Here is a 27,243-nt window from a genome sequence, read left to right on the forward strand (position 1 = left end):
TTGTATTATAGTTTAGCCACTGCTGGCAATTAAATAAGGAAATAAAATAGGTGTTCCATCAAATACCCAAATCTTTGACCTGTTTCTTACTTACATTCTCTAATCATTGTGCATTCAACACATTTTCTGAACTTTATACAAATGTCTAAAACTAGCCTTAAACATGATACCTATGGTTGTCTTCTCAGATTGAGGTTCTGGTGAATGTGATTCAACGCCACAGCAGGATACAGCTGTGTGCTCCAGAGCCTTGACAGACTGAATCCCCGTGCTACCATCAGAGCTAATAATAGCATCAGATTGCATCAGCTCCTGTCTGATTTTGGCGTCTGTGTGCACGGGGTCAGTGGACTAAAGAGGGCTGACGTCCTGATAAAATCCACAGAAACGAGGACCTCGGTTCAAGAGCTGATTGTAATGCTGGATTTAAGGCTAAATGTGGATGAGGAGCGGCTAAAGTGGCCAAGGAGAAACAGAGGACAGGTGTGTGTGTGTGAAAATATATGTGCGTGTATATCTTGGTATACAAAATATAAAAAGGATACGAGGACAAAAACATTGGACAGTTTTGACCTTGTGAGAATATTTGGCTGATCCCTGGAGGAAAAGTGCTTTTAATAGAATGAATCATAGTGTTAATCATATCATTAACTAGTTATAGTAATAGTTATGTCAATGGATGGTCCTGAGAAGAATACCAAGTTTGTATCACAGTTCAAATAAAAATACTAAAAATGCCAAAATATTTTATTTAGGATACTGAGGGTAAGTTTAGTATTAGGTTTAGGTTGAGCATTACTTAAATACAGTAATGTCCATATAAGGTACACATATATGTAAATGTGTGTGACAGTTATGACCTTGAGAGGACATTTTGGACCTGAACAAGAAAGGAAATATTTGATAGTTTGACCTTGTGGGGACTTTGTCCAAACTGCAGCTTTTATTTAAAATACTGAAAGAGCCAAAATATTTACTTCTGGTTACTGTGGTTAAGGTTAGGGTCAGGTGTAGGCATTGTATTAATTAGCTACACTGATAATTATGTCAGTGGAAGGTGTGTGTGCTTGGGAGTGTGTGTGTGTGTGTGTGTGTGTTGATTCAAGCGTCCTTTGTTTCAGAAGAGAAGAGCAAGTGTGAGCTCCAGTGGGGGAGGATGTAAATATCTCATCCCCGAGGACCACTGCTACACAGAAACACACACGCAAACAGAGTTCACATGTGAACTAAGTTTCTCCGACACACACAGGTTGCACTCAAGCCACCCATGCACACACACCCCACAATGATCAGAGACTACAGATTAATAAAGCAACAAAAGGAACACAACAGGAAGGAAAACCAAAACACACAAGTGCACGAACAAACGCAATGATGACCAAACATAACAAAAGGCAACTATAAGACTTAATAACCTCCTAGAAAGAGCAAAGCCAGGAAAAAGAGTCTGTTCTTGTACAGGAAGGAAATCTGTACAGATTAAACAGAACCATCCATCATTTGGGCTAAATGCAATCAGCGGAACGGCGTAAGAGCCTGGCTGAGCAATCATTACGACAAAAAACACTAAATGGAGCGCTCTCATCATTCGCTCCACAAATATAAAGAAAAAAAATACAAAGCAAACACTCACACGGAGTAAGAAATGGAGCGCTGTTCAGCAGCAGCCATAATTAGACTGAAACAAGGACGAGGTCTGCAGCATAATTACATTATTCACATCGTTACTGTCTAACAAGCAGAGGGAAGAGCAGGGATTAGTAACACTATATATTCTATATGTGTGTACTGTTTGTGTACACGTATACGCATGGGTTATAAATTTACACTGATACAGTAACCTTTTTGAAATGGGAATATTCGCAACATGAAGGACAAGTTCTTTCTGATACAGAGTCGGAAGCTTAAAAAGTAAATAAATAAACAAGCAGAAGTGACCAGCCCCATGAGCAGCTTTAGATAGAAGCTTAAAACCTCTTTTTACTTTAGATATTTTTCAGTTTAGTTGTTATTTATTTGTTTGTATTAAACATTTAATTTGAGCTTTTTATACCCAATTTATGACCACCCATTCTTCCATCCATCCATCCACCCACCCACCAATCCTCCCATCCATCCATCCACCCACCCACCCACCAATCCTCCCATCCATCCATCCAGCCACCCACCAATCCTCCCATCCATCCAGCCAGCCACCCACCAATCCTCCCATCCATCCATCCACCCACCCACCAATCCTCCCATCCATCCATCCAGCCACCCACCAATCCTCCCATCCATCCATCCAGCCACCCACCAATCCTCCCATCCATCCAGCCAGCCACCCACCAATCCTCCCATCCATCCATCCACCCACCCACCAATCCTCCCATCCATCCAGCCAGCCACCCACCAATCCTCCCATCCATCCAGCCAGCCACCCACCAATCCTCCCATCCATCCATCCACCCACGCACCAATATCCTCCCATCCATCCATTCCAATCACCCACCTATCCATCCATCTACCCACCTATCCCCCATCCATCAATCCACCCACCCATCCATCCATCTACCCACCTATCCCCCATCCATACATTCCAATCACCCACCTATCCATTCATCCATCCATCCACCCATCCATCCATCTACCCACCTTTCTTATCCTCCCATCCATCCATCTACTCACCCATTCATCCATCCATCCACCCACCCATCCATTCATCTACCCACCAATCCTCCCATCCATCCATCTAGCCACCCACCAATCCTCCAATCCATCCATTCCAATCACCCACCTATCCATCCATCCACCCATCCATCCATCTACCCACCCTGCCTATCCTCCCATCCATCCATCTACCCACCCATTCATCCATCCATCCACCCACCCATCCATCCATCCACCCACCCATCCATCTACCCACCCACCAATCCTCCCATTTATCTACCCACCAACCCATCCTCCCATCCATATACCCACCCCTCCATCCACCCATCCACCAACCAACCAACCCACCCATCCCTCCCTCCGCGCTATCATCTTATCATTGTTTTGCTGCAGGATGCAGACACATTTTATTTTGAACCTCTTGGAAAACTATTTTCAAGATAAATTCTAAATATATAGCCATGTTTTCTCCCCCCCCTTATCTGACGGCAGAGAGGTGAAAAGACAATTTAACTTTAATATTTCTGTAAAGTTTCTTATGGTTTTGGAAACTATTTCCAACATTTGTTTCTGTAAAATGTTGTTATTATTTTGTTGTCTTGCTCTAGGATGCACCCACATTTAATTCTGAACTGCTCTGAAAGCAATTATTTCCCCTAGATACATTTTAAAATACAGCTAGATGTTTTTTTTTTCTACCCAGAAACCATGAGCGATGTAAAATTGCAGATTCAATTATATGTTTTTTGTTTTTTTTTTTCTTAAAGTTTTTGACCAAGTACCTTACATAACATCTACCAAAACAACCTAAATTCGGCACAAACAACACATTCTGATTAAATAAACACAGACCCTCATAGTGCAAGAATAATCATGCTGAGGTATAAAGAAATAAATTAAAGCTTTATTTAAAAAATGTGCTTTGAACAAAGATGAAAGTCATGAAAGAATGGAATTAGCCGTACGTGAGAAAGACCACCATGCAGAACGTTATTTGTCCCTCAGCTCAGGCTCTGGAAAGCTCTAATAGACTTTAAGATCAAGCAGCTCTTGAAACACACAAGTATCAGACTCTCTGCGGAACACTGAAGCATCAGAATGTCACACAAAGACTTCAGACCTGTAAAGTAGTGTAACACCACTAGACCATATCGTATATCGTATAAAAAATGAGCCATAAGCACTGGTCTGGTCACACTGCATGAGTTCGAACTAAAAATACAGAGCACAGGAAGAACGCAGTGCGCTCATTAACACCGCGGCTTTTTGTTCCTCGCTCTGCAGAGCTGTAATTTTCATTAATTAATGCGAAAGCGTTGAATGGAAGAAAAGCCAGCTTCATGTTTGAAAGATCTTTTAAAACATTAGCTAAAAGGTTTAAAGAGTGGGAGTTAGTTCCTGATCAAGTTACTGTATATGACAGATTAAAACACTCTGATAACCGTGGTACGGTGCGACAAGAAAGGAAGGAGGGAAAAACGAAGAAAGAAAAATTTGTGCAAGCAAGCACATACTCAGGAATGAAAGAAAACAAGACATGCCAAAACAAAAGAAAGAAAGAAAGAAAGAAAGAAAGAAGGTCAAAAGAAAGAAAAAGAGCTTAGGGAGAGATAAAACAAGAAAGAAAGAATATGTTGTGTACAAGTCAGCACACACAAATGAAAGAAAACAAGACATATCAAAACAAAAGAAAGAAAGAAAGAAAGAAAGAAAGAAAGAAAGAAAGAAAGAAATGCCATCAAAAGAAAGAAAAATGCTGAACTAGATAAAGAAAAAGAAAAGTACGAAGTAAGGATGCTAGGAAAGAAAGAAAGAAAGAAAGAAAGAAAGAAAGAAAGAAAGAAAGAAAAGAAATGCTGTCAAAAGAAAGAAAAAAAGAAAGAAAGAAAAAGAGCTTAGAGAGATAGGAAAAAGAAAAAAAGTTGTGTGCAAGTCAGCACACACAAAAGAAAGAAAACAAGACATATCAAAACAAAAGAAAGAAAGAAAGAAAGAAAGAAAGAAAAGCCATCAAAAGAAAGAAAAAAGCTGAACTAGATAAAGAAAAAGAAAAGTATGAAATAAGGATGCTGGGAAAGAAAGAAAGAAAGAAAGTTGTGTGCAAGTCAGCACACAAAAGAAAGAAAACAAGACATGTCAAAAGAAAAGAAAGAAAGAAAGAAAGAAAGAAAGAAAGAAAGAAAGAAAAGAAATGCTGTCAAAAGAAAGAAAAAAGCTTAGCTAGATAAAGAAAAAGAAAAGTACGAAGTGAGGATGCTAGAACAGAAAGAAAGGTGTCATAATAATAAAAGGTAGACAGACAGATTAGCATTTCGTCTGATCCTTCTAGAACATCCTCCAGCGCATCCTACAAAACTGGATTTGAAACTGAAAATCCACTAAACCTAAAATCTTCAGGTGAGAACCAGCTGCACATGATGACTGGCTACAGGTGGACATGTATCACATGACAGAGTTATACAACACAGACTGGGAACAGTGAAGGCTGGGAAAAGAAAAGGCCTGGACGTTCATTCACAGCATGCAGGAGTGAGAAGAAGGAGAAAGACTGGATCTGAGTGCTCCAGGGTGAAGGTTTGATAACTCCGAGTGATAAGTGCTGATGCGGGTGACCACCAGCGCGGCTCCAGTTCTCCCCTATGCTCACAGCCACGTCAGCCTCGAATCAGGAGCGGCACAGGGACAGTATCTAACTGAGGTCTATGTTCCCAGGGTTCTTCATTAATGGCCCTCATTGCTCTACCATATTAAACTTTAAGGCTAGCACACACCTAAGCTCTGCTAATTCAACTGGATCAACTCTGCCACAAAGCCCGGCTTTGATATAATGTTTATGAGTATTTATAAGTCACATATACATATGCACAAGGAAACTGTTTTCTTCGCATACCCCAGCATGTTAGGAGGTTGGGGGTCAGAGTGCAGGGTCAGACATGATACAGCGCCCCCTGGAGCACAGAGGGTTAAGGGCCTTGCTCAAGGGCCCAACAGTGGCAGCTTGGCACGCCACCACTGACCCTTCTTTATATGTTTATATATTTATATATATACAAAATGTCCCGGATACAGCTTTAGTGTCATTATGATGTGCTTATGGTTTAATACTGTATCATGTGCGTGCACGTTTGCATCGCTTCAACCCCTCTCTTTAATTCCCACCTTCTCGCACACCGATTGGTCGATTATAAAAGGCTTGCAGCAACCATTAGCCAAATTCCCGCCTCTCAACCGTTAGCCTGCTCTCAGAGAACGCGCGAGGGCGAAACGCTGTTGTGCTCGGCGTCAAACAGTCGCAGTAAAATGCCAGCTGTCCCGAGTCGAAACAATGACCACGGCCGTATGAGGTCGTTTTTAATTTCATGTTATCGTTTTGCTCCGTATTACACGGCCATTCAAATCTATAACTGATGGCAGAAGGTTCACTCGCGGCATCCGATTTTATTTTATTCCATGGACTTTACAGAGAAGGTAGAAAAAAAATGTCAAACGTGTGATGCTAATAGTGTGTGTTTTTCAGTGTATTAAAACCTGCGTTCGTAGTAACACTGTTTTGAACGCTATTGAGAGCACCGCGAATGTATTTAAACCAAAAAGATTCTATTCTGGTCTCATCCGTCCACAAAGCATTTTTCCAACAGCCTTCTGGATTATCTACGTGATCTTTAGCAGTGTTCTTTTTGGAGAGCAGTGGCTTTCTCCTTGAAACGCTGCCATGCACACCACGGTTGTTCAGTGTTCTCCTGATGGAGGACTCATGAACATTAACATTAGCCAATGTGAGACCTTTAGTTGTTTAGAAGTCGCCCTGGGTTCCTTTGTGACCTCCTGGACTGTTACACGTCTCGCTCTTGGAGTGATCTTTGTTGGTCTCGGCTCCTGGGGAGGGGAACAATGGTCTTCAATTTCCTCCATTTATACACAATCTCTCTGACTGTGCATTGGTGGAGTCCAAACTCTTTAGAGAGGGTTTTGTGAGCTTTCCAACCTTGATGAGCCTTTATCTGAGGTCCTCAGAAATCTCCTTTGTTACAAGTCCACGAACACGTGCTGTGAAGATCAGACTTTAACATATCCCCGTTCTTTAAGTAAAACGGGACGCACGCTCGCTCCCTCCCTCACGCCTGACCGAAAACACCCGAGTCTAATCTCATCTTCAAATTAAACTGCTGATCCTGTAGGCGTCCACATACTTTTGCCACCCACGGATCCGTAACGTCGGTTCGTTCTCCTCAATAAACAAACGACTTTTCCACGAGTGTAATATTTTTTTATCTCATCTGTTTAAATGTGGTTCTCCTTCATGTGCTTTTAGGACCTGAGAGGACCTTATATACGACCTTATAGAAAGAAAGAAAGAAAGAAAGAAAGAAAGAAAGACGGCTATTTATAGCTAACTGTTGCACTGTGCTTGGACAGGATAAATGGTCAGTGGTGTGTCTCAGGGCAGATCTGTGTGTGTGTGTGTGTGTGTGTGTGTGAGAGTGCCTGGTCTGTCTCTCGGATCAGACGCCGTAAACGATGGAGCCGGTTTATCCGCAGTGAACGCCGCACAGCGGCACACGGATAAAAGAATCATCTACACGGCTCTGAGCGGGGGGAATGTAAGCACTGGAATATCTCTCGTTGGGAATGTGCTGGCAGGAATACACAGGACCCGAGCGGCTTCACGCAGCCTGGAGGAAAACCAACAACCAAAACGACTGACGGAGCATGCCAAAAAAAAAATAAATAAAAAAATCGCATAAACCCAAACCCTGACATAAAGAGGCACTGAAGATAGGACGGCATTATTCTAACGAAAGAATGCGCAATACACTTCGGAACATCCTGTTATAGGAAAATAATCAGTTTCAGGGTGGTACCAATAAGAGCGTTTCTTCACACTCTTGCTGCTGTTGTTGTTTTTTCTGTTGGTATTTAATCAGTAAACAAAACCTGCACTAATACTGTAAAAAAAAAAAAAAAAAAAAAAAAAAAAAAAAACGCAACGAAAGCAGAAAGCACCGAGATCTTACTGAACAGCGCACAGGAAATATTCTGTACACTTTGCACTGCGCATGCTACGCCTGGTCAGGATACATTTCCTCAAAGTAGTCAATGTGTGGAGGCTGCAGGATGTCCAGAGCTGACAGGACCTGAGAGAGAGAGAGAGAGAGAGAGACAGAGAGAGAGAGAGAGAGAGAGAAGAAACAAGTCCGCAGGGTCAATAGCAGTGACGCCAATGAGCACAGACACTGACACTAACCTTCACATGACATCAGCCTGGCCGAGACACACACACACACACACACACACACACACTGAGCTAACGGCAGCCGAGACAAAGAATGAAAGGGAAAAAAGAAAGAAAGAAAAAAACATAAGACGGAAAGATATGCAAGAAAGCAATCATGCAAGAAAGAAAGAAAGCGAGGCATGCCAAACCGAAGGAAAGAAAAAAAAAAAAAGGAAGAACGAAAGAACATTGTCATGTCATCGCAAGCCAGTGACCCTGGAGTTCTAATTAGAGACGCGTGTTCCCAATCACACCGCACCACGTAAGAGACTCTCTCACACACACACACACACACACACACACAGCAAAGTGCGATGTATACGCTCAGTTGCCTTTCGTCTCTGTCGTTACCGAGACTCCATACCCTGTTTGTTTTTCTGGTTCGGATTGTGTTCACGTTCCCGTCCTCGTCTCTTTGCCTCGCCGGGTCTGGACTGGAGTGACTGACCCTGCCTGTCTGTGCCTGTACTGTGACTGACCCTGCCTGTCTGTGCCTGTACTGTGACTGACCCTGCCTGTCTGTGCCTGTACTGTGACTGACCCTGCCTGTCTGTGCCTGTACTGTGACTGACCCTGCCTGTCTGTGCCTGTACTGTGACTGACCCTGCCTGTCTGTGCCTGTACTGTGACTGACCCTGCCTGTCTGTGCCTGTACTGTGACTGACCCTGCCTGTCTGTGCCTGTACTGTGACTGACCCTGCCTGTCTGTGCCTGTATTGATTTCTGCCTGATCCTTTGGACCGGTGATATTATTAACCTGCTATAACTGCACTTCTGTCTGTGCCTCCATTACGTGACGAAGCATAAGTGAGCAAGAAAGAAAACCACACGCCAAAACGAGAGAAAGAAAGAAAGAAAGAAAACCACACGCCAAAACGAGAGAAAGAAAGAAAACCACACGCCAAAACGAGAGAAAGAAAGAAAACCACACGCCAAAACGAGAGAAAGAAAGAAAGAAAGAAAACGACACGCCAAAAACGAGAGAAAGAAAGAAAACGACACGCCAAAACAAGAGAAAGAAAGAAAACGACACGCCAAACCGAGAGAAAGAAAGATAGAAAACGACACGCCAAAACGAGAGAAAGAAAGAAAGATAGAAAACGACATGCCGAAACGAGAGAAAGAAAGAAAGATAGAAAACGACACGCCAAATGAAAGAAAGTAAGAAAATAACATGGCAAAACGAGAGAAAGAATGTAGGAAAGAAGGAAAACGACAGGCCAAAACAAAAGAATGAAAGAAAGAAATTAAAAAAAGAATGACATGCCAAAAGGAAAGAAAGAAAGAAAGAAAGAAAGAAAGAAAGAAAGAAAGAAAGAAAGAAAGAAGGGAAATGACATTCCAAAACAAAAGTATGAAAGTAAGAAATAAAAAAGTATACGACGTGCCAAAAGGAACGAAAGAAAAAGTAAGAAAGAAAGAAAACGACACGCCAAAACGAGAGAAAGAAAGAAAGAATATCAGCAAGCGAGAAAGAAAACCTGCCAAAATGAAAGAAAAACAAAAGAAAGAAAGCACGAGACGGACCCCGCACACAGAAGCGCTCATTTGGTGTCTCGGAGCGTCGGGGTGAACTCACGTTGTCGTGCTTGAAGAAGCAGAGCATCTTCAGCTCGCGGAAGACCCTCTTACAGGAGACGAGGTTCTGGAAGACGTTGGGCATCTTTTTGAGGGCCACACGTTTACCGTCCCGGGGGTCGGTCACAGACCTGAGGCAGAAGAGAGGAGCAGAAGACAGAACGGTGAGAAACCGAGAGCGGAGGAGACGCAATTGTTCGAGAGTGAAAACGGCCTTTGCTGTTCTCTTCAGCCCTGTCTGATGTTCGCATTCTATTATCGGTTAGTCTGATCCGCGTCGGAGCGCTAAAAGCCCAACACACCGCTGCTGAACGTTAAGAAATAGAGTCATCATCTCTCTGCGTCTCTCCCGGCTCTGACGAGGAACTCAAAGGTCAGCACAAACGAGACTTTAGTCTCCTTTAGTTCTTTCTTTTCCTTTTACTACCGAGCCACTGACAGCTGGAGGGTTTTTTTTTTTTTTTATTTAAATTACATCTTTCAATTTTTCTAATCTATGAGCGAGCGGAGATCTGCGGGGTCCAAGCACCTTTCGCAGAGATAAGAACAAAAAAAATGGTCACGTTGGTGCGAGTTCGCTGCCCGTCGCCATGGTTTCCTACGTAGTGCAGAATAAAACACACACGTACCTAGCAACAGAACGAAGATATTTCGAGCAGAAATCAGATGCCTTCCCACTTTTAACGAAAATGTTTTGGGGAAAATCGGATCAGGAAAAAAAAAATTAAAAAATCAAAAACAGTCGGCGGGACAAAAGAAAATAAAAAAAATGAAGTGCGATTTCGTTTTTTGACCTCTTCAAGCGGTCTCTTATCGTCGACTCACATCGTCCGCTCTCAATAGTAGTCACCACGTTGCTTTGTTTCTTATTTGCATGAAATGAAACTTGCCCCGCCCCCTTCACGTCGCAGATCCTTACGGAAGTTCGCGCTAAATGACAGGCGGCAGATAATCTCGTTTAAAATAAAGACGGCAGTCATACGGGGAAAAAAAAAAAAAAAAAAAAAGAGACAAGAAATCCCAACAGACGCTACGTTCATAACATAACACAATCAGGACACCGCGACACGCCGTCGTAAATCCTCAGAAGGCTAATTTTTAGAGCGTGTAGCGTCACGTCCCAGCGCGCCTCATCACAGGTGTTATGGAACATCACGAGCGACGAACAATCCTCAGGTTCCTTCCTGCTGCTAATCCGAGACTCCAGCTGGGAGCCGCGGTGAGCGACGAAGTCCTGCGTCCGCCGCGACGCCACGCGACCGACAGCTCCGCGCTAACAGCGACTCTGACTTCAGCAGCTGTCTGATTATTTTAGATCAGTGCGCATGAGACTGCCAGGCTGAGAAAGCTGTCCGTGAGGAAGCCAGACGTGCAGAAATAACAGCTTTAGCGATGACAAGATGTCAGTAAAGTGGGACGTTAACGAGCGGAATGAAGAAAAACTAATTATATCAGACTGTGGATGTAGCCATCAACACCCCCCCCCCCCCCAAACCAACTGACCCCCCCTCCCCCAACCAACCAACTCTCCCCCCATAGGGTGGAAAATTATATCTAAGAGGTTGGACTTCCTCTACAGTTAGCATTGTTGGATCAATAATGAGGAAACGCAAGCTGCTTCACACCACGAATGATGCGACCACGATCAAGATATTTGGGTTAGGGTTAGTTTCAAGTTTCAATGTTTTATGTGTAGCGCAAACCTAACACAGGCCATCCCTACAGTGACTTAACACCATCCCTACAGTGACTTAACACCATCCCTACAGTGACTTAACACCATCCCTACAGTGACTTAACACCATCCTTTATTGACTTAACACCATCCCTACAGTGACTTAACACCATCCTTTATTGACTTAACACCATCCCTACAGTGACTTAACACCATCCTACAGTGACTTAACACCATCCTACAGTGACCAAACACCATCCTTTATTGACTTAACACCATCCCTACAGTGACTTAACACCATCCTACAGTGACTTAACACCATCCCTACAGTGACTTAACACCATCCTACAGTGACCAAACACCATCCTTTATTGACTTAACACCATCCTACAGTGACTTAACACCATCCCTACAGTGACTTAACACCATCCTACAGTGACCAAACACCATCCTTTATTGACTTAACACCATCCTACAGTGACTTAACACCATCCCTACAGTGACTTAACACCATCCCTACAGTGACTTAACACCATCCCTACAGTGACTTAACACCATCCTTCATTGACTTAACACCATCCCTACAGTGACTTAACACCATCCTTCATTGACTTAACACCATCCCTACAGTGACTTAACACCATCCTACAGTGACTTAACACCATCCTTTATTGACTTGACACCATCCTACAGTGACTTAACACCATCCTACAGTGACTTTACAGAATCCTTTATTGACTTAACACCATCTTTTATTGACTTAACACCATCCTACAGTGACTTAACAGCATCCTTTATTGACTTAACACCATCCTACAGTGACTTAACACCATCCTACAGTGACTTAACACCATCCTATATTGACTTTACACAATCCCTACACTGAAATATGGTGGTGGCAGCATCATGCTTTGGGGATGCTTTTCAACCTCAGAACCTGGGCTTCTTGTCAAAATTGAAGGGAGGATTCCTGGACAAAGCACAGAGGGAATATTACAAGATAAGCTGCTTCGGTGAAAAAAAAAATAAATATATGAAAAAAAACCTTTGGAGAACCTTCACCTTTCAGCAGGACAACGGTTCCAAAAGCAATGCAGGAATGGTTTAAAGGACAAAAAAAAGGTGACTGTTCTACAGTGGCCAAGTCGAGATCTGAATCCCAGTGAGAATCTGGGATCCCACTGTTTGAAAACTGCAGTCGACAAACAACTTCCAGCTGACCCGAAGAACCTGGAGCAAATCTGCGAAGCTGGTAGGAACTTACTCCCAACAGACTTTTCAGCAAAAGGTGGTTCTACCAAGTACTAGTCTGAAGGAGTTAAATACTTACACAAGCAGCATTTTCCAGTGTTTTTTTATTTATTTATTTACTTGTATTTTTCTGAAAAGATCTGCTGAAAAAATAATTCGTTTTGACTTCACGAATTTACTTCGAGAGCTCATCGGTTCGCAATAAAAACACTGTCGAGAAGAATCAAAGTGTCGTTTGTAGATTCAGACGAAGCTGCCGATCTAAGGAGGCTGAATATTTTTGCAAGGCACTGTATGTTATGAACTAACTTAGCCGATATTTAAGTTGCTTTCACTTAAGATGGATGGACGGATGGAGGAACGTACGGACGGATAAATAAATGGATGGATGGATGGATAGATGGATGGACGGACGGATGATTGGACGTATGGACGAATGGATAAATGGATGGATGGACAAATGGATAGATGGATGAACGGGCAGATGGAGAGATGGGTGGACGGACGGATAGTTGGATGGACGTATGAATGGATGGATGGATAGACGGATGGTTGGATCGACGTATGAATGTATGAATGGATGGATGGACAGACGGATGGACAGACGGACCGAGTGCCATAAGGAGTACATGTTTGGTAACCTGAAACCACCACCTCGGCCCGACTGAGGAGAACCCAGCTCTAATCCGGCAGCGATCTAATCCGGCTAACGGCAGTCTGACAATCTGGAGGTAATAATCCAGGTGCTGGATTAAGCTACTTTATGCTCTCATCTAAAACCTTCTGAAGGTCAGAGAAGGTGCTGAGTGAGACAGAAGCTTCAGAACGTTTCATCCACTGCTCAAATAATACAAAAAAAAAAAATCATTGAAATGAGATGAAGTTAAATAAAAAGCAAAAATGATCTGAAAATATAAAACAAACAAAATCGTGTAATATATATATATATATATATATATATATATATATATATATATATATATATATATATATATATATATATATATATATATATATACACACACACACACAAAACAAACAAGTTTTTTTTTTTTTTTTTTTTTTTTTTTTTTAAATGAGGGTCAGTCAAACAAAAAGCTTTATTTTTAATTATATTTTTATTTTGCACTGTTTATTAAACCTTTTCTCCATTTTGTTCAAAGCAAGTGTTCCAGGGCATTTCAATGTCACGCTTTTATTTTATTTTATTTTATTTATTTTTTTTTTATTTAAGTCACCCTCATACAATAAAGTAAAAATGATTAAAAAAAAACAACTGTTAAATAGTGAAATAATAAATTGCTAATAAATTGCCCTGATATAGCGTCTGGTGTGAACGGGCAGTGATTCGAGCAGCTCTTTTTCCACTTCCTGTCCCTGTCTTTACAAAAAAATAAATAAATAAAAATAAAAACCATCTCCGCTTACTCCTTCCTGTTTACCACCTGGTTGAATGCTGAATGCCCGCTAATAGCTGGAACCCTTCTAAGTTCTCAAAAACACTCCATGTGAAGGAACAGGTTTGGTGAGCACTGATCCATGAGAAGGTGATACTGAGCCGTTTATTCGATCTACTGGCAAAACATTGATTGGCTCCATAAATAATTAACCGTGAACGTCTAGAGGGGTTTCACCAGGACACACCCACACACACACACACACACACACACACATGAACGCGTCTCAGTCTGGTGGATTGAGATGAGCTGGATTAGACCGCACAGACAGGGGGAGGAGACACAGAGATAGAGCAGATCTCAGCAGGAACGTCTTCGGCGTATCCCTGAGCCAGTACGAAGGAGGAAGTGAGAGGATGGCCTGTAATTAAACTCGTTAAAGCCACGACACCAGCAGAACCATCGACAAGTCGGCCACGTGACCACGGCTTTCCTCGGCGTCTTCCCTCGACACCACGATGAAAACGTCTCACTCGCTCTCAGTTTGATCATCAGCCTACTACAATAGATTATTCAACCACTTTAAAACTTCGATTCTCGCCCTCTTAAACCTCTAGATTAAAGCTCGAGGATCTGGTTATTGTGAAAACATCTGCTTTGACTCATTCAGCGGAGAAAGCAGACTGCATTCTGGTGACGGCTAATGCACTTCGGTGTAAAACCCGAGGTCGTATGAATCATACCTCTCAGAGCCGTGTTCGCCTCGAACATCTGAGTGAACACCGAGGGCAAGCGTTTGTGAAACGGTAAGCGGTGAAAATCTCGTATTACGATACAATACGCGTACCCAGCATGCCACAGGGCTCAGACGCGGACACGTCGAAACGTCGGCGCGTCACGTCGCCGAGTACGAGCCGCGTCCAGAAATTTACAGATGATCTCCTGGACGGAATCGGTAACGCTGATTCTCTTCGGATAAATACCGATCAGCTGTAAAATTACCCAGAGTGCTCATGTCACAGCCGATTTACATTTAGCCACACCCACAGAGGTCCATAAAAGGTGAAGCTCACAGAGAGCTGAAAATGACAAAATGGCGACTGAACGGTGAAAGCGCACCTCCTGGACACTCCATCGTCCAGTAATGCAGCTCGGCCACCGCAGCGCATCGACTAGGCACGGACACGGGACGCGTTGCGATCAGCCCGCTGGATCGTCGGTCGGGGAGTCGGCCGTTTTAAACGCTGTCTCGATTGCAAAAAATCCCAACAATGCACCGCAAAAACCAGGAAGCATCGACGCTCATTATGTTCCCTTACTGGAACTGACATCATGTTTCGTCGAAGTCTCTCAGCTCTAAAACAAAACAAAACAAAACAAAAAAAAATGGCGGACGAACTCTCGGCCGACTTCCGGCTACAAAAGTAAGCGGCCCGTTACTGTTGTTGCGGCTCGCGAATGATTACTTGCGTTAGCGATTTATAATGATATAAATTACTTATAATGATAATGAGTCTTTATTATTCACTTTTTTCCATATACCCCAGCATGTTAGGAAGTTGGGGTCAGAGCACAGGGTCAGACATGATACAGCGCCCCCTGGAGCAGAGAGGGTTAAGGGCCTTGCTCAAGAACCCAACAGTGGCAGCTTAGCAGTGCTGGGGCTCGAACCCCCGACCTTCCGATCAGTCACCCAGAGCCTAATTGCCATTAAATTGCAGAATAATGTGTATATTAAACCTCAAACACGACTTGTAAACCAAGCTGATACGGCACCCCCCACCCGTGGCGTCGAATTCTTAGCGTGATGAGACACAAAGCCGTTGAAGACTGCTGCTGGAGCTGGTGCTAAAGAAAGCAGGAGTGTTGGAGGTGTCTTGGCACTGCTTTTCATGCCACTGGCTTGCAGCACACTGACTCACACCTCGCTGTGGAGAACAGAAGAGAAAACTTTTTCCCGGGCTCAGCCAAAGCTCAGGAAGCTCCAAGTGTAGGACGCTCGCGTGCAAACAAGCGAGCGAGCGAAAATCCTCGGGTTCTCCTGTCACGCTGTTCGGAGGAGATAGCCCCTTCTCCCGTGCCTCGGAGCACATCGATTGTTCGCGGCTAAATCTGTAACCTGCATCACAGACAGATTGTCCAGACTCGCTGGAATCAATACGACACAAAATCGGTAAGAACAACATCTCGACCAAAAATAAATACGTAAATAAATCAAGCTGGGCCGAGGTGAACTTAGCCGCATTATTCCCAGGATTTAAAGTGAACCGTCTCGCGATCAAGCGTCGCGCTCCAGGCTCTCAGACACGACACCGATCGGTTTTGCGCCTCTCGTTGATATTCAACGTTCCGGAATCGTCAGGAAGCGGATGCAGCGTGCGTTTCAAAAGTATAACTCGTGAGCCAGTGAACGGGAGTGAACGGGAGTGAACGGGAGTGAAGGGAAGGGAAGGAAAGGTCACTTCACCGTGTTATTTATCGATAGAGCACCACTCTGGGCCGTCGGTGCGAAAGGCGTACACGAGAGCTCAGAGCGCTGATCAGGCTCGAGCGTCCTCGCTCTCAGATTTCATAACTATATTTTATTACAGCACATTAACCTTTGTGAGGCAGGTGGGAAGCCTAATGAGTGCTCAATGACTGCACACACTAAGCCTGTGCACGGTGATGGGTAACCCAGTTACCACGGTAACAGCTCCCAGTGACAGGAAAAAAAAAAAAAAAGTATTTACAGCCAACGTTGTGTGTTTTTTTTTTAACGTATTGATTTCTATATTTCACAGCTAGACACTGATATTTCCACACGTCATTATAATAATAATAATAATAATAATAATAATAATAATAATAATAATAAGTATTGATCTTATATACACGTGCACAGTGAAATTGTTTTCTTCACATATCCCAGCATGTTAGGAGGTTGGGGTCAGAGTGCAGGGTCAGCCATGATACAGCGCCCCCTGGAGCAGAGAGGGTTAAGGGCCTTGCTCAAGGGCCCAACAGTGGCAGCTTGGCAGTGCTGGGGCTTGAACCGCCGACCTTCCGATCAGTCACCCAGAGCCTCGACCGCCAAGTCAAGTCACCGAGTGCGAGTCTTGCTCTCGTTTCTATAAAGAGAACGGCGTATTCCTGCCCCGCGTCCGACGTTCCCGATATAGACCTGGCCTCGTTTACGGACTTGTTCCCGATCGCGTCATTTCCGATTAAATTCACGTCTTTTCCGAAACCGAGTCTTCCCATGAACACCATGGAATTACGAATACGAATAAATTGGTCCGTATCCAAGGTTGACAAATGAGGCCTGACGTAATCCGCCCCATGTGATGGAGCTCCAGTACAAAATTAAAGAAGGGAAAAACATCAAATCGGATCCGATCTTCCGATGGCTGATCAAATGCATGAGCTAATTAATAAAGTGTGTCTATTTCACCCCCCCCCCCCACACACACACACACACACACAGATATTAACCAGGTATCATGGTTCACAGGGCACGCTCCTCGGAGCGCCGGGTAAAATCTAATGATGCCCGGTGTGTGCTGCGTTTCATCCGTCACGGGGGATGAACATAAAGAGAATTACAGAGAATCCGACTCTTTGATAGAGAGGCACGGGAGAACACAGTGGCTGCAGTGTTTCTGCCTCCTCCCTCCCATTCGCTTTGATTCCTCTAATTAATCCAGACCCGGGCTCTGCTCCCATCCCGAGTTTAAATACGCTCGCTTCTGGTCAGCTAGTGCACCGTGCCGTGTTTAACCTCTGATCGCTTCACCACGGAGAGGTGCGGTGCAAACCAGGTAAATAATACATCTTACTCATGTTTACCGCCGACCTCGTTAAACATGCCGATTGTATTAGAAACCATCCTCGGGACGATGAGCATGTTTGGATTAGCGAGGTGCGGATTAGCATACGCCTGCATAATGAATCTGAAAGGCAGCGCGTCTTGCGCGGAGATCTGGAGTCCCCTCACGTCTCGCCTGACACACTTTCGGTAGCGCTTTGAACAAGGAGCCAGTGTGAGACGCCTCAACTCCTCACGCGGATACACGGACTCCGGCAAAACAGAAAGCTTGAACCCTTCTACAGAGCGAGTCCGGAAACCCCGCCCCCGCCCCCGCCCCCAGAAGATCTGATGTACAATCGTTCCCAGATTGACCCGATCAACCAGGGAGAGATGATCCACAAGCTTCTTTGGTTCTTTCAGCGGATCTAAAAATAAACAGGGGTTGTTAGCACGACGTACAGACTAGCAAGCGGCAAAGCGACTGTTCGTCTTCCGTATACGTTCGCTCAGATGCCTCAAACGGATCCTCTGACCGATCTCTCGGACACGTCTCGTCCGGGCGTCTCTTCATTTCGCCGCTCACGGCCTCAGCTCCTAGTCGCAATTCGTTTCCGTTTACAAGAAACCGTCATTTCGTCTTCTCCGATATCATATCGGTAAATGTTTACAGAGACATTACGGAGACAAATAAAGCTTGGAAAGACGTAGCAGAGGTCGTTCGTGCCTAGGGCTGGGCGATACCTCATAAGAATATCTCATTTCATTATATATATATATATATATATGATGATATATTTGTTAAATTTCTACTCTACTTTAAAATCAATGGTCACTCGCCCTGTTCCTGGAGATCTACCTTACTAAAGACTTTAGCTCCAACCATGATCGTGCCCACCTGACCATCTAATCACGACCTTAAGAAGTTCCCGAGAGCTAAGAACTAAAAGAGGTGTGACGAGAACCCGCAGGTTGGAAGAGGGTTCGTGACCACTGCTTTAAATAGAAATGCATTTTATCATTATTTTTGTAGCTGTTGTTACTACTATGCAGTCTGAAGTGGAGGTACTGAACACATCTGCTTCCTGATATGAGATGAGCTGGCAGAGGAAGCCACTGTATCGGTCCCACAATCCTCAGCTCTGTAACACGGCTTTTACGACAGATCCGAAGGCTTCCACCAATCATTTACAAGGTGACTGCAGATTTGGGTCGTTGACCTAGTTATGTGGAAAATAAAACGTGTGAAACATGCCCTCAGCACTATATATTTAAAAAAAAGGGGTGGGGGGGAGGGTGTAAATCCACCTTACTGGCACAAAGTGGAGACGTTATGAAAATCACTTTTTCCACAAGGGAAAATCTCTGCCAGAGATTTCTCTGATCTAATCTGTCTGTAAAGCAGATTACGAAGATAAATTTAGTGACTGTCGCAGAGTATTACACAGACGTGAGTGGTCAGAGTCTAACCCAGTCATAAGCCTCAAAAACAACCCCCGGGATACTAAAGTACTCCAAAGTCATATCATAAAATGACGCACGCTGAAAAGATTAGCCTCCTGGTTTGATCAGATAGAAATCTCGTTCGGATCGGCTCCGATCGGTTCACTCCACACCGAGAACCGAGACGTACACACGAACGTCGTTCATTCTGACGTTAAACGCATTACTCTTCCAGCCTTTCCTCAGCCCCGTCCCGACTTTTCTGAGACGCGTAACGGTCATCGGATTCAAAACGACCTTACTGTTTTGTCTCCCCGCTCAGTTTAAACATTCGATATCTTTTCTACATTCTATTGTGAATAACATACGGGTTCGCGAGATTTGCAAACTCACGGCATTCTGTTTTCAATGACATTTATTTACGTCTTACACGGCGTCCCAACTTTTTTGGAGAAAGAGTGGGGAGATTTTTTTGCCACGTTAAGACGGGCTCTCACCCAAAAAGACCGAGCGATGTAATGAAATCAAAAAGGTGCTTCAACAGAGTATTAGTTTAGGGGTGTGCAAACTTATGCAACCAGGTTTATATACAATAAGGGTTTTTTTTTTTTTTTCCTTTCTATTTCCCCTAAAGAAAAAACAAACGTTTGTTTATTAAAAGTTTTTCACTTTATTTGTATAGTTTGCGATTTTAACAGGGGTGTGTAGACTTTTTATATTCATTGTAAAATATGATTTTTTTTTTTTTTAAAAAAACAGTGTCATGTGATCAATCGGAGTTACCGTGACCAACCCAACGTTGATTATTTCCCCATCACAGTGCTTCGTAAAGTGTCTAACTGCTCTTACAGCGCAGAAGACGTCCTAACGATGATATTTCCCGTGTATTGATGCACGACACCTCATCCGCTACATCGTAGCGGCTACGACTAGTCGTTCACGTTTATCTCTCACGTGACGTTAACGAGACCAAAGAAATAAAACCACCTCACGTCACACAGAGGGCGTGAAAGTCTCCGTGCGAGCTCTTACTACAAAAAAAAAAAAGGATGACGTATTAGAACGGGCGCATTCATATAAACCTGCAGACGCATTACCGTCAGGAGCACTGTCCTGGAAAACTAAACACCTCCTGACCAATCAGAATCCGGAATTCAACGTCGCTTCGGAACAAAGATCGTCTCTAAACTCGACCGAACGTTTAAAGATAACTATTACAGAATATCAATAAAAGAACGTTAAAAAGAAAAAATAAAAAGCAGTGAGATATTCAGCGAGACGTTGCCGTGGTGCCGCTCTTTGTTCACCCTCACCTGGTTATGTAAAGCGCCAGCAAGTTACCGGTAGTTAACCCCTGACACCCACACACCACTTGATCCACTCTAATTCGCTTAGCGTGCTGCGTCATCGCAGAGAAACGACGCACGCAGGCGAGAGGGAGAATCACGGAGCTGTAAATATTACTGCAATAAGAGGTGCTTGTTCAAATAATGAGAGAGTGAAGAGAGCGAGAGATAATAGACCATTAGCTTTTCATCTGTTATTATCTGCTTCGCACTGCGCTACTTCTCCACACGTAGCCAAGCCTGTGGCCCGTTTGCCTCGTTGCTTAGAAAACGTCCCGTTTTTTTTAGGTTTTCAGGACGGCCCTCATTTCAGAAAACCATCCCCTTTAATAAGATGAGGAAATTCCGTAGTAGTGGATTTATTTTATTATACACAGGAAGAGCAGTTTGGCTTTACTGGGTCACAGATATCCATATCTCGATATGGATATCGACTCCTTCCGGCATGTTCATTAATAACCGTGTCAAATATTTCATAATCGCAGTAATCCACAGGAAAAATCCTGCTGTAACGTGTAGCTACACTTAATATGACCTCCACGACCGATAGCAAATTAGGAACGCGAGTTAAATTCCCTTTTTGCAGGATTCACTGATACATTCCGAGGAAATCTGCATACACGAAGGAAGCGCTTTAACGGAGGTGATATCCGTATCTCTTCTCTATTTTAAAACACACTTCCATTCCTGGAATTTTCTTTATAATGGGACATGATTTCAACGATGATTTTTTTTAATTTATTTATATTACGTTATATATACGTTAGTTTTAACTCCTCAGAGCATCGGAGAATCCCGTAACGTGATTGGTTTTCATGAAAAACGCGAACCGTCTATAAAGCACATGAAAGTCTGTGAGCGCCCGAATAAAAGTGTACAAGTCCTCTCAGTAAGAATTTACAAGTTCACTTGAAATCAGATGTGCACCTTTCAAGTTATCGAAACGAGATCGGACAAATTATCCAAATTCGACAAATGGTCGAAATGAAAAATCGCTTTCTTTAACGTTCTAATTGAAACGGTACACGAATAAAAAATTGACGTCATGTATACATTCACGTATAAATATTTAACTTGTCGACATAGTCAGGTTTTATATGTTGACATTATTTACGTGCCTACGTATAAACAAATTAAAAAATTTCACTAAAACTACGCCGATGTTTCTTTAACCGTCATACAATCGGAGTCGTGATAAAAGGTAAAAACACTAAGTCGACCCTTAGTCCTACCCTAAATCTTTGTACTCGAGTAGTTACAATTTTATTCTAAGTGGGGAAAAAAAAAAAAAACACAAATAGAAATTATATTTATTTGGACACTTTTAAATCTTTCAACTATAATTGTGGCTGCATTTCATCTCATTTTTGTTAAGATCATAATTTAGCGATAACTTTTAAATCTCCCTTGAACTATAATTGAACATGCTTCCACTTATAAACACAATACCCATACTTTCACTTAAGTGAAGAAAAAGAAGAAAAAAAAAAGAATTTTTAACATGTATCTTCTACACGGATAAATGGGATAATGTTTAAGGTGCATTAACGGACTGTGATTAGTTTATATACAGTTCTATTAGTTTTAAGGTTTAAAAGGTACACAACATGTACAATAACGGTACCAGCCTAGTGATAAGGAAAGGAAGCCTTATTTTTCACATCCGTGCTCTTCTCTACAGTATGCACCTCTGTACAGAAACTCGTCAGATGAAATGTACTCAAATACGGATTTATTGCACAGAAATCTTCGCAAATTAAGGCAGAATACATGCAAGTTCCCCTCAGACCAAGCTACAGAGAATGTACATTTGATCACACACACACACACACACACACACACACACACACACACACACACACACACACACGAGTGCTGCTGTCAGGATCGATCAGAGGAAGAGAACAGAAGCCCAAAGGGAAGATGGCAGATAATGGATTATACCATGACTCCTTTGGTTCACCAACTGAAAAACACAAGGGAAAAAAAACCTGGGACTGTTAACAGTGGAGTAGACATGAAAGTGGGTGTGAAATTCATTCTCAGTGTTATTTCTCTCGCCCTTGCAACACAAATCAAATATTTCATTTCATCTTACTTCAAAGCGTGAGAGAAACTCAGAGTTTAGGACACATGGTGGCTTTTATATATATATAAAAGCCAGAATGTGTCCTACACTGTTACCAGGAAGGGGTGTACTTGGTCTGCAGCAATGTTTAGGTAGGTGGTACGTGTCAAAGTAACATCCACATGAATACCATGACCAGGTTTCCCAGCAGAACATCGCCCAGAGCATCACACTGCCTCTGCTGCCGTGCTTTCTTCCCATAGTGCATCCTGGTGCCATCTCTTCCCCAGGTAATTGACACACACACCTGGTCATCCACAGGATATAAACAAAACGTGATTCATCACACCAGACCACCTTCTTCCACTGCTCCACGGTCCAGTTCTGATGTTCAAGTGACCACTCTAGGTGCTTTCGGCGGTGGACAGGGGTCAGCATGGGCGCTCTGACCGGTCTGCAGCTACACAGCTCCATGCTCAGCAACGCTCTGACGCAACTGTCTAGCACTGTGGTGTAAACGGATAAAAACACTTCAGGATGTGCCGTTATTGGAAAAGAATCCATTTTGAGGGGGGGTACGAGTATCTCCGCTTCTCCAACCTGTTGTTGGTTATTTTACAATGACGGCACGCCTGTGGCCTGGTACAGGAGTGAAATCACTGTTTCAGGTTCGTGCGCAAATCTCTTTCACATAGCGGCGGCCCTTTAATCCACCGCACATTCCTCATACTTCTCTCTCCACTCCCCTAAATCCCCACTACAGCGCCTGTGTGTGTGTGTGTGTGTGTGTGTGTGTGTGTGTTGCCCCTAGGTAAACCCTCACAAATAGGATCAGCCATATGGCCAATTCAAGGAGATAGATTTTCAAGATGGAGGAGAAGAAAGACATCTGAGGTTGAATTAATATAAGTAGAGACAAGCGGCTATACAACAACAACAACAACAACAACAACAACAACCTGAAAACATCAGCATGAAGTTCTTCTGAACGTGGGGGGGAGGGAGGGGGGGTTAAAGGTTAGCAAGCGAGAGTTTTTACAACTGTAAACAACTCTGAGAAGAGAAAAAAGAAGAAAAAAAAACTAGCCTATGGCAGCATTTTACAGACAATTTTCATATGCAAATGAAAATAAGCTGCGTTTCTGAGCGGTTCAATTCAGGGGGATTTAAGGGGAGAAAAACAGTTTGCATTTGCATTATGCCGCAATATATGCGCCCACGAACAGGAAACAAACACTCTCATACACACCTATTTTTTAAAAAAAATAAAAACTACTTCCTTGTTTTCTTTCATTTCTCTGGAAAGAAGAGCCCACAGCCTGACTAGTGTTTATGAATTTGCAGGGTTAACGTTCATGTAGATGAAATAACCGCTACTCGAAGCCTGCTGCTTTTCACATCCAGCGTTCAGAATTCACAGAAACGGAAGAGAAACCCTCTCACGCACACAGGGACGAGCGAGAGGACACAAATACCGTATCGCCACTTTCAAAGACGCGTGACGTACCACGATATAGAGGTCCTCGTATGAGATAAATATATTCTACAGTCTACTCCCGTTTACATTTGACATTTCGATACCCCTGTGAAACAGGAAGTCAGGGTTGAACAATTTCCTGTTCCTAGTCACCCAGGTGTACGAAAAAATGTAAAACGTCGATGGGAATAAACGTCAGATATATTTCTCTCATATGAATTCATGGGGTGCCAATAATTGTTGCACAACTATATTTAACTTTTTTTTTTAAATTTTTAATTTAAATAAACCTGTGTTTTTGTTCGCGATTGTTCGAGATCCATGAGTGTAGAGTATTTTTGTGAATTTTTTTTTAAACAAATGTTCAAAAGGTTCACATTTTCTCATATTTACCAAGGGTGCCAATATTATTGGAGGGGTCTGTGTATATATATATATATATATAAGTGCACTCGGGGCTGTTTGTGCTGCCCTTGATGTAAGTCGAGTCTGACGGGCGTGAGACAGCAGTAGGAGCGGCGATGACATTCATTTGTTATTTAATCGTTTAAGTCCCAAAAATAAAATTCATTCATTAAAAAAAAACAAAAAAACATTCTTTTTATATTTTTATAATTTGAAAGATTTTGTTGGCTACCAAATGAAATCTCACATCAACTTCCAATCAGTTTGGATTTATATAAATAAATAAATAAATTAAAAATAAACCAGTAGGAAAGACGGTCCCAGTATCCGTGATCTCATAGCTGGATGGTGAGATAACTGATCACAGCGTCCGTATTTCTGTCGCACTGTCCAGCTGTACACACAGTCAGAGATTCAACACTTAAACAACTCTCTGTTCCTTTTAAAGGTTCCATCAACCCTGCAGCCATGTTTTCTTATCAGCAAGCGCTCCAGAGACACACACAGAGACAGAGTGTGTGAGAGAGAAAGAGAGACAGACAGAGGGAGAGAGAGAGACACACACACAGGAAGAGGTAGCGAGAGCGAGACAGAGAGAGAGAGAGACACAGAGGAAGAGGTAGAGAGAGAGAGACACACACACAGAGCTAGAGGTAGAGAGAGAGACACACACAGAGAGGAAGAGGTAGAGAGAGAGACACACAGAGGAAGAGGTAGCGAGAGAGAAAGAGACACAGAGCTAGAGGTAGAGAGAGAGACACACACAGAGGAAGAGGTAGAGAGAGAGAGAGAGACACAGAGCTAGAGGTAGAGAGACACACACAGAGGAAGAGGTAGAGAGAGATAGAGAGAGAGACAGAAAGAGAGAGACACAGAGTAAGAGGTAAGGAGAAGGAGAGAGAAAGAGAGAGAGACACACACGGAGGAAGAGGTAGGGAGAAGGAGAGGGAGAGAGTGATATTGAGAGAGAAACCAAATGGGAAAAACTCTCAGAATGAGAAAAAGAGAAAGAGACAGAGAGACAAAAAGGCAGAGAGAGAGAGAGAGAGAGAGAGAGAGAGAGATGCAGAGGAGGAGGCAGAGAGAGAAAAAGAGAAACAAAGAGACAGACAGATGGAGAGAAAGAGGGGGAGGGTGTGAGGGAGAGAGAGACACGCAGGGAGACACTGCATTCAATTAAGTCCACATTATTTTATCACAACACATCACAAACGTGAACTGACTTGACAGACACAGAGACACACAGAGAGAGAGAGAGAGGGAGAGAGAGAGAGAGTGAGAGAGAGAGAGAGAGAGAGAGAGAGAGAGAGTGAGTGAGAGAGAGAGAGAGAGAGTGAGAGAGAGAGAGAGTGAGTGAGAGAGAGAGAGAGAGGGAGAGAGAGAGTGAGTGAGAGAGAGAGAGAGAGAGTGAGAGAGAGAGAGAGTGAGAGAGAGAGAGAGAGAGAGAGAGAGAGAGAGAGAGAGAGTGAGAGAGAGAGAGAGTGAGTGAGAGAGAGAGAGAGAGAGAGAGAGAGAGAGAGGGAGAGAGAGAGAGTGAGAGGGAGAGAGAGAGTGAGTGAGATGTAGTAAACTAATAAAGACATTGTCAGAGGTGCAGTGCAGTTTGAAAAGACTCGCATGCTTCACTTCCTGACCCTCACTCTCTGCACACACCTGCTACTGCAGCAACGCAGCCGCCCCGAGAGAGTATCCGCTGTGTCGGGGACGCATTTAAACGCGTTTAAATCCTGTTTTCCTGACCGTCCCCGCTTTATTCTGCGCGTGGTTACAGGTCTGACACTAGCTCTGTGCTCACTGGTGTTCCTCAGGGCTCAGTATCAGGACCTTTACGATTCAATATTCATTCATCTCCGCTCGGGCATCCGCCGCCATCGCTCGGCCTCCGTCATCGCTTCTATGCTGACCGTACCCGAATCTACATTCCCTCACAATCTGGAGAAAACCTCGATGTGTCTTTTCTTCCGGACTCTATTCCCGAGATAAAACCACGGACGAATAAGAACTTCCCGTGCCCGAACAGCGGGAAGACCTGAGCAATGTTACTCAAAGCTGGTCCACTATCTGAACTCCTCTGTGGCTGAAAAGCTGATTAACTCCTTCGTCGTCTCTCCAATAGATTACCGTGACGCCGTTTTCGCCGGAGTTTCTAAACCCACGATCGATAAACTGCGATCTGTACACAACTCTGCTGTCACGCAATCATACTGCTCCCGTCCTGTGGTCCTTACGCCGGCTCCCGGTCAGGCTCCGCGTCCATTTTCAGATCGTGTCGATTTACAAGGCGCTACGCGGCTTGGCTCCTCCTTTATTAATCCCTTACACCCCAGATCGCAGACTGCGCTCCTCACGGTCTAATCCCTTACCTGTTCCACAAACACGCTCAAAATCTACGGGTGACGGGGCTTCTTCGGTCTCTGCTCCTTCACTTTGGAACTCTCTTCCTCCTGAACTCAGGGAAGATCAGACCTTCGGCATTTTTAAAGCTCAACTCAAGACACGCTTTTTTTAAACCTGCATTCGACTGCTGATGTCTACTTTTATTATTATTATTATTATTATTATTATTATTAACTTTAAAAAAAAATAGTGTACAGCGCTTTGAGAAGCTGCTTTTAAAGGCGCTCTATAAAATAAATTGTATTATTACTATAATAATAATAATAATAATAATAATAATAATAATAAGTGCACAAGCTCTAATACAAGTGTGTGAGAGAGAGAGAGAGAGCGTGTGAGTGCGCGCGTGTATGAGTGTGTGCGCATGTGTGCGCGTGTGTGCGTGAGTGCGTGAGTGTGTGCGTGCGAGAGTGTGTGCTGTTGGGGTGGTGATATCAGTAAAGGGGAAGGTGATGGACACAGATAACGGCTCAGGACTCCACCCTGTGCTCTCGT

The 27,243-nt window shown here is 43.4% G+C and overlaps 1 protein-coding gene across 1 annotated transcript in view; it reads right to left on the bottom strand.

The window, feature by feature from the left end:
* nlk2 (nemo-like kinase, type 2) overlaps positions 1–27,243 on the bottom strand; it is a 91,461-nt gene that overhangs the window by 42,660 nt on the left and 21,558 nt on the right. Inside the window, exons 2-3 of the mRNA XM_017490887.3 lie at positions 9,504–9,633; positions 7,729–7,784 (exon numbers count right to left, since the gene is read on the bottom strand). Coding sequence (XP_017346376.1) covers positions 7,729–7,784; positions 9,504–9,633 — 186 coding nt within the window. The remainder of the gene's footprint in view (positions 1–7,728; positions 7,785–9,503; positions 9,634–27,243) is intronic.

This window comes from Ictalurus punctatus, chromosome 17 (genome assembly GCF_001660625.3).
Source record: "Ictalurus punctatus breed USDA103 chromosome 17, Coco_2.0, whole genome shotgun sequence".
In the NCBI taxonomy this organism is placed as follows: Eukaryota; Metazoa; Chordata; class Actinopteri; order Siluriformes; family Ictaluridae; genus Ictalurus; species Ictalurus punctatus.